We start from the raw sequence: 9,201 nt of genomic DNA, 5'->3' as shown, positions 1-9,201 counted from the left end.
TTCTCCTCCACAGATGCTGCCAGACCTGCTGAGCTTTTCCAGCAACTTTGTTTTTATTCCTGATTTACAGCATCCGCAGTTCTTTTGGTTTTTATTTAGGATAAACGAGTGGCTTGAGAGATGGTGCAGGAGGGAGCGGTCCAGATTTTTGGAACATTGGGACCAGTTCTGGGGGAGGTGGGACTATTACAAGTTGGATGGTCTACACCTGAGCAGGACTGGAACCAATGTCCTAGGGGCTGCTTTAAACTAATGTGGCAGGGGGATGGGAATCAAATGAGGAGGTTAGTGGACAGTAAGGAGGTAGTAACTAAAGCCTGTGAGGAACTGGATAATGAAGTCAGTGTGACTAAGGGGAAGAGTAGGCAGACAGCAGATGATGAACACAGAGGGACAGGTGGTCTGAGCTGCATTTGTTTTAATGCGAGAAGTGTAGTAGGTAAGGCAGATGAACTTAGGGCTTGGATTAGTACCTGGAAGTATGATGTTATTGCTATTACTGAGACTTGGTTGAGGGAAGGGCAAGATTGGCAACTAAATATCCCAGGATATAGATGCTTCAGGCAGGATAGAGAGGGAGGTAAAAGGGCTGGAGGAGTTGCATTACTGGTCAAAGAGGATATCACAGCTGCGCTGAAGGAGGGCACTATGGAGAACTCTAGCAGGGAGGCAATATGGACGGAGCTCAGATATAGGAAGGGTGCGGTAACAATGTTGGGGCTGTACTGCAGGCCTCCCAACAGCGAGCGTGAGATAGAGGTACAAATATGTAGACACATTATGGAAAGATGTAGGAGCAATAGGGTGGTGGTGATGGGAGATTTTAATTTTCCCAACATTGACTGAGATTCACTTAGTGTTAGGGGTTTAGATGGAGCAGAATTTGTAAGGAGCATCCAAGAGGGTTTTATAGAGCAGTATATAAATAGTCCAACTCGGGAAGGGGCCATACTGGACCTGGTGTTGGGGAATGAGCTCGGCCAGGTGTTGAAGTTTCAGTAGGGGACTACTTTGGGAATAGTGATCACAATTCCGTAAGTTTTAGAATACTGATGGACAAGGACAAGAGTAGTCCTAAAGGAAGAGTGTTGAATTGGGGGAAGGCCAACTATACCAAAATTCGACAGGAGCTGGGGAATGTGGATTGGGAGCAGCTGTTTGAGGGTAAATCCACATTTGATATGTGGGAGGCTTTTAAAGAGAGGTTGATTAGAGTGCAGGACAGACATGTCCCTGTGAAAATGAGGGATAGAAAGGGCAAGATTAGGGAACCATGGATGACAGGTGAAATTGTGAGACTAGCAAAGAGGGAAAAGGAAGCATACATAAGGTCTAGGCGACTGAAAACAGACGAAGCTTTGGAAGAATATCAGGAAAGTAGGACCAATCTGAAACGAGGAATTAAGAGGGCTAAAAGGGGTCATGAAATATCTTTAGCAAACAGGGTTAAGGAAAATCCCAAATACTCTTATTCATACATAAGGAGCAAGAGGGTAACTACAGAAAGGGTTGGCCCACTCAAGGACAAAGGAGGGAAGTTATGCGAGGAGTCAGAGAAAATGAGTGAGATTCTTAATGAGTACTTTGCGTCGGTATTCACTGAGGAGAGGGACATGACGGATGTTGAGGTTAGGGATAGATGTTTGATTACTCTCGGTGAAGTCAGCATAAGGAGTTGCGGGGGGGGGGGGTGGTGGTGGTGTTGGGTATTCTAAAAGGCATTAGGGTGGACAAGTCCCCAGGTCCGGATGGGATCTATCCCAGGTTACTGATGGAAGCGAGAGAGGAAATAGCTGGGGCCTTAACAGATATCTTTGCAGCATCCTTGAGCACGGGTGAGGTCCTGGAGGACTGGAGAATTGCTAATGTTGTCCCCTTGTTTAAGAAGGGTAGCAAGGATAATATAGGAAATTATAGACCGGCGAGCCTGACGTCAGTGGTGGGGAAGCTGCTGGAGAAGATACTGAGGGATAGGATCTATTTACATTTGGAAGAAAATGGGCTTATTAATGATAGGCAGCATGGTTTTGTGCAGGGAAGGTCATGTCATACCAACTTGATAGAATTCTTTGAGGAAGTGACAAAGTTGATAGATGAGGGAAGGGCTGTAGATGTCATATGCATGGACTTCAGTCAGGCGTTTGATAAGGTTCCCCATGGTAGGCTGATGGAGAAAGTGAAGTCGCATGGGGTCCAGAGTGTACTAGCTAGATGGATGGAGAACTGGCTGGGCAACAGGAGACAGAGAGTTGTAGTGGAAGGGAGTTTCTCAAAATGGAGAATTGTGACCAGTGTTCCACAGGGATCTGTGTTGGGACCACTGTTGTTTGTAATATACATAAATGATCTGGAGGAAGGTATAGATGGTCTGATTAGCAAGTTTGCAGATGACACTAAGATTGGTGGAGTAGCAGATGGTGAAGGGGACTGTCAGAGAATGCAGCAGAATATATAATTAGATTGGAGAGTTGGGCAGAGAAATGGCAGATGGAGTTCAATCCAGGCAAATGTGAGGTGATGCATTTTGGAAGATCCAATTCAAGAGCGAACTATACGGTAAATGGAAAAGCCCTGGGGAAAACTGATGCACAGAGAGATCTGGGTGTTCAGATCCATTGTACCCTGAAGGTGGCAACGCAGGTCGATAGAGTGGTCAAGAAGGCATACGGCATGCTTTCATTCATCGGACGGGCTATTGAGTACAAGAGTTGGCGGGCCATGTTACAGTTGTATAGGACTTTCGTTCAATCACATTTGGAATACTGCGTACAGTTCTGGTCGCCACATTACCAAAAGGATGTGGATGCTTTGGAGAGGGTGCAGAGGAGGTTCACCAGAATGTTGCCTGGTATGGAGGGCACTAGCTATGAAGAGAGGTTAAGTAGATTAGGATTATTTATTTACATTAGAAAGACGGAGGTTGAGGGGGGACCTGACTGAGGTCTACAAAATCATGAGAGGTATAGACAGGGTGGATAGCAAAAAGCTTTTCCCCGCTCCCCCCCACCAGAGTGAGGGACTCAATTACTAGGGGTCATGATTTCAAGGTGAGAGGGGAGAAGTTTAAGGGAGATATCCATGAGATACGCAGAGGGTGGTGAGTGCCTGGAACGTGTTGCCAGCGGAGGTGGTAGAGGCGGGCACGATAGCGTCATTTAAGATGTATCTAGACAGATACATGAACGGGCAGGGAGCAGAGGGATACAGTTCCTTGGAAAATAGGCGACAGGTTTAGATAGAGGATCTGGATCGGCGCAGCCTTGGAGGGCCGAAAGGCCTGTTCCTGTGCTGTTATTTTCTTTGTTCTAAGACCCAGGAACAGGCTAATGTAGAGTCAGAGATATACAGCATGGAAGCAGACCCATCAGTCCAACTCGTCCATACCAACCAGATATCCTGGATAAATCTAGTCTCATTTTCCAGCGTTTGGCCCAGATCCCTCTGAACCCTTCCTATTCATATACCCATCCAGATGCCTTTTAAAATGTTGTAATTGTACAACCTCCACTACTTCCTCTGGCAACTCTTTCCATATACGCACCACCCTCTGCGTGAAAAAGTTGCCCCTTATGTCCCTATAGCCTCTCCCTATCGTTCAAACTCTCTAACCCTGGCAACATCCTCATAAATCTTTTCTGAGTCCTTTCTAGGCATAGTAAGAGATCACATAGTTAAGTGCTTATAATTACAAGTTAGAACACCATCGGGGAGGTTACATCGAGCTACCTCCTGTTAGCAGATACATCACCGGTGGTATCCACAATGGAACAGTCTGTAATGATATTAAATTTTCTGGACATGGTCCCAGTCACAGTTGCCAATATCAGACTTTGGACACAGATAGATCCAGTCCTTTCAAAACTGAAACAACTGGTGGTCATGGGGGAAATTAAAGGGCCATCACAACTAGAATTGAAACTTTTGGACCTAGAGAGACCAGATCACAGTAGAGGACAGCATTTGTTATGGGGAGCAACAGTGATTGTCCTGAGCAAAGATTGCCACCAAATACTGGCTGATCTCTACTAGGGCCATCCAGGGGTCTCCAAAATGAAGATGTTGGTGGGAAATTACGTCTGGTAGCCAGGCTTGGATGCAGACATAGCTGCATCGGTAGGGTAGTGTTCAGAGTGCCAACAAGGACAAAAGTACTGCCATAACAAGGTGTAGAGCTGGAAGAACACACCAGGCCAAGCAGCATCAGAGGAGCAGGAAGGCTGACGTTTTGGGCCTAGACCAACATACATGAGGGTTTCTGCAGAAGGTAAGCAGAAGTAGACAACATTAAAGAGGTGGGGAAGCAGTCTTAGTGATGGCACGGATACATAGTTTAAAGCTTTTCCCGGAGACAAGAGGCGGCATGGTTACCACTGCTACCTCATTTCCAGGAACCCAGGTTCAATTCCAACCTTGGGTGACTGTTGTGTGGATTTTGCACAATCCTCCCCATGTCTGCGTGGGTTTCCACCAGGTGCTCTAGTTTGCTCCCACAGTCCAAATGCGTGCAAGTTAGGCGAATTGGCCATGATAAACTGTCCATAATGTCCAGGGATGTGCTGACCAGGTGGATTAGCCATGGTGAATGTGGGGTCATAAGAATAGGATAAGGGGCTTGGTTTGGGTGGGAAGCTCTTCAGAGGGTTGGTGCAGGCCCAATGGGCCTAATGGCCTCTTTCTGCACTATAGAGATTGTATGATTTTGTGGAGTAAAATATAACACCATAGTTGCAAACAGTCTGGTTCAGTTTCAGACGGTAGCCAAGAAAAGATATAGAGGTGTTGAGAAGTGCACAAAGTTTCTGTTGGACGCCAAAGACAATGGTTTCATTCATGCAATATTGGAAGAAATTTTAATTCATTTATTATTGGATTTCAGACAAACAATCTGACAATTTAGAGGCAGTGGTGGATCAAGGGTGGTCGAGGTGAAGTAACGCTAGTGTCATCAATGATCATGTGAAAATTGATGCGCCTTAGGGGCAGCATGCAGATGAGGAAAAAGAAATGGGTGAATCTTGAGGAACACCAAAGGTAACAGTAAATGAATGGAAACAGAAACCATTGATGGCAATTCACAACTACAATTAGATTTATTTTAAAATTCCAAGATTTAGGGACTGAAAATTATGTTCCACGACAAATCCAATACAAAGGGTGAACAGCTTTGCATATCGCCATTTTTGGAGAAAAGAAAAATGTCTCAACTAAGTTCAGCAACCTCTTCAACACTAAAGCTAAAAAAGGAATATCTCTGCTTACAATAGCAGCATAAAATACTATCATAGAGCACAACAGTGTGGTAACACTTAACTAACTCTACCCCTGCCCAGATTATGTGTTCCGTTTAGACATAGAGATGTACAAAACAAAGACAAGCCCTTCGATCCAACTCGTCCATGCTGACCAGATATCCTTGATAAATCTAGTCCCATTTGCCAGCATTTGCGCCATATCCCTCTTAAACCTTTCCTATTCATATACCCATCTAGATGTCTTTTAAATGTTCTAATTGTACCAGCCTCCACTACTTCCTCTGGCAGCTCATTCTATACATGCATCACCCTCTACGTGAAGAAGTTGCCCCTTGGGTCCCTTTTAAATTTTTCCCCTCTCACCTTAAATCTATGCCTTCTAGTTTTGGACTCTCCCACCCCAGGAAAAAGATCCTGGCTATTTACCCTATCCATGCCGCTCATGATTTTATAAACCTCTATAAGGTCAGCCCTTGGCCTTCAACACTCCAGGGGAAAATAGCTTCAGCCTCTCCCTATAGCTTACAATCTCCGACCCTGGCAACTTCCCTCTAAATCCTTCCTGAACCCTTTCAAGTTTCACAACATCCCTACTACAGCAGGGAGACCAGAACTGAACACAATATTTCAAAAGTGGCCTAACCAATGTCCTGTACAGCCACAATATGACCTCTCAACTCCTATACTCAATGCACCGACCAATAAAGGCAAAAATGCCTTCTTCACTATCCTATCTACTTGCAACTCCAGTTTCAAGAAACTACAAACTTGCACTTCAAGGTCTCTTTGTTCAGCAACACTCCCTAGGACCTTACCATTAAGTGGTACCATTAAGTGGTACCATTAAGTCCTGCCCTGATTTGCTTTTCCAAAATGCAACACCTCACATTTATCTAAATTAAATTCCATCTGCCAATCCTCGGCCCATTGGCTCATCTGATCGAGATCCCATTATAGTCTGAGGTAACCTTCTTTGCTGTCCACTGCACCTCCAATTTTGTCATCATCTGCAAACTTGCTAACCATACCGCCTACGTTCACATCCAAATCATTTATTATAGTCTGTATAATATTCTGCAACCAACTAACCATCAGACTTGTACTCCACAGATTTTTGCTTCACATCCTCAATCAGCTGCATGACATCACTGTCTCGCATTTCATTCCGCTCCATCAGACGACACAGAACATCCATGGTCCACGGGTTCACTTCATAGAAAGGGACCTGCTGATCCTCAAAAATCTTTGACAGCCATGTGGAAACCTAAAATGAAGCAGAGGGAAATGTAGAAATTTAATTAGATCATAATATCAATGCATTCTAGTCCAAATTTTTCACAGTGAACAACCAAGACAAATTTCACACTGCTCTTCTTTAGTCTATGGAAATATTTCCAAACGTTATCAACTAGAATTTTATCACTTAGCCAAAAGAATATTATCGTGGAAGATTGCGTGTCTGTTTTTAAGAAACCAAATGTGCTTCTTTTTTTCCCCCCAACAAAGTACAAATTCTCCAGAACAGTTGTCTATTTGCAAAAAACAAAATTAATTTTTCCGGAATTACATTTTTCAACACAAGAACTGATGCACAGAAAGACATGTCCATCATTTAACAATCTTCATCCACTCCTTGACCTGCCTATATATTCTGCGTCTATGCGCTTCCCTCCACTTCACCTGAAGGAGCAGCTCTCCTAAAGCTTGTGATCTTAAATAACCATGTTGGACTATAACCTGGCGTCGTGTGACTTCTGACTTTGTCCACCCCAGTCCAATGCCGGCATGTGAAGTGGAGCATGGGCTAGCTTTGCATCTGCATTTCCTAACAGACGTATGAATCAAAAGAGATTTCCACTGGTCCTAAGTTCACAACACCACAAATAGGAAGCAGGTCCTGATTGCTATTGCTAATGAAATTATAGCCATAGCGCTCATTATTTCCATTCCCCCAGTAACATGATAGCCAAATTACTAAATCTTGATTTCCTCCAATGTGATTTAGTAGGGCAATGAAAATCTTGTTACTGCTTTTTTATTTGCCAAGAGTCAATTTCTTCAAGTTTCCAAAAGCTTGAACCAGCAGCAGCCATCATCTTAATGGTTTCACCTTAAGCATTTCTCCAACTACTGATATTTCTGGACTCAAATTCTCCAACTCAAATGTTCTATCTGTGTTTCCCTGAAGTATTCTCTTTATTCCTCACCATAACCACAAACAAAAAAAACTGCAAATGCAAAAAAATTCAGTGATATAGCACCATTAGGGTAGTAAAATTCCCAAGATGCTTCATAGCAATTACTACCAAACACATGTTGACACAAAGCCACATAAGGAGGTATTAGGGCAGATCACTAAAAGCTTGATCAAAGAGGTATAGGCTGCGCCATAAAAAGAGGGGAGTGTTGAGCAACAGGAGATTTAGGAAGGAAATTCTAAATGTAGGGCCTATACTGCTAAAGGCACAACCACTTGGAGTGAAGTGCACAATATCAGATTCACAGGAGGCCAGAATTGGAGGTATGCACAGAACCGAGAGGGTTGGAGCCATGGAGGGATTTCCATGCAAGAATGAAAAGTATAGAATCGAAACCTGGTTGTACCTTAATCAATCCCTGTCCAGAATCTCAAAACTGTAACTGGATACCTCCCACAGACTTCTGCTCTGATCATAATCTTCATCTTTTATAAACTTGAGGTTGGTGTCACCCAACAATTTATTTTTTTTTAAAATTAGAAGTTTCCCTTCTTCCCTTTTACCTTCTTCAACCATGGTAGCTTCCTTAATGGTCTTTGGTTTCCACCTTTGATATTGTAACCAATATTATAAATTAAATTAATTTAAAAATTATGGAATAAGATGATCATTCAGATCAATAACCTTAGCAAATTTAACAGCATGTGTTCAATATAACTGTCACAAACATCCCAAGTTCTTAAACTATGCCGAGCATGGATCAACAGGAGGGACTGGAGGAGAAAAATGGAGAGGTAATGGTAGCTTCTCCCCAAGAGAAACACCATCACTCAAAGCCGAAATACCACAATAATAATAAATCAATGATTAGCACAGACACCAGACACCATCAAGAAAATTCTCAAAGTTTTAAAAAGTTCACAAAAAGAAAATATGGTTGCTCTTTGTAAACATGAAATATTTTTAAGGCAGACACATGTGCTGATGCATTTAGAAATTTATAAAAGAGATGTGTCCACTGAAGATACATTGTTTTTTCCTGGAGGGTCAGGCAACATGGCTCCCCCCTGTCTGGTAATTTAGATTTTTGACAGTGCATTTTCTACTACATTCTGCTTTTGAGAACAAAGGTGATAACACGTGGAATGGAGTAGTCCCAAATAACTCTGTCAACACTGAAGCTTCTTTAAAAAGACCATCTTTTAGAAATCATACTCAAGGATGATTCACCAAAGATAGCAAGCAGATGGTGGACAACTTTATCTCACTGTTCTTTTCAGAAGAATTAGGTTCAGTGCATTTCTCTCCTATCCACAGAAAAGCCTTGAAATTGAAGTATACGTCCAAGATAAAATCTGAACTTGGGGTCATCGTAGGTCCACCTTGGTGGTGTGCAAACTACTGGGAGAAATTCTAAAAGACAATATAAATTGTTATTTAAGTAGGAATGGATTCACCAAGAACACTTGGCTGTTATTTGCTAGAAGAGGATCATGCCTCACTAACTTGATTAAATTCAAGTGAGAAGGGGATAAACATATAATATAGTCTACGTGTTTTTGCAAAACTTTTGTCAAGGTCCCAGATGGCAGACTGTCCAAAAATTAAAAAAGCCTATAGCATCCAAGGGAAAAGTGGCAACTTTGTTGCAAATTTGGTTCAATGGTAAGAAGCTTGGGATACAGCCAATGAACAATAAAAGGCTATTTGGAGTGGGGGGGGGGGGGGGGGGGGGGGGGGGGGGGGGGGGG

The 9,201-nt window shown here is 43.0% G+C and overlaps 1 protein-coding gene across 2 annotated transcripts in view; it reads right to left on the bottom strand.

The window, feature by feature from the left end:
- Positions 1–9,201, bottom strand: part of haus1 (HAUS augmin-like complex, subunit 1) — a 59,370-nt gene that overhangs the window by 43,933 nt on the left and 6,236 nt on the right. For both annotated transcript variants that reach the window (XM_048595147.1, XM_048595153.1), the window contains exon 2: positions 6,342–6,516. In XM_048595147.1, coding sequence (XP_048451104.1) covers positions 6,342–6,516 — 175 coding nt within the window. The remainder of the gene's footprint in view (positions 1–6,341; positions 6,517–9,201) is intronic.

Source organism: Rhincodon typus, chromosome 1, assembly GCF_021869965.1.
Source record: "Rhincodon typus isolate 14 chromosome 1, sRhiTyp1.1, whole genome shotgun sequence".
In the NCBI taxonomy this organism is placed as follows: domain Eukaryota; kingdom Metazoa; phylum Chordata; class Chondrichthyes; order Orectolobiformes; family Rhincodontidae; genus Rhincodon; species Rhincodon typus.
The sequence above is the reverse complement of the archived record's forward strand: the minus strand, read 5'-3'. Positions and strand labels throughout refer to the sequence as shown.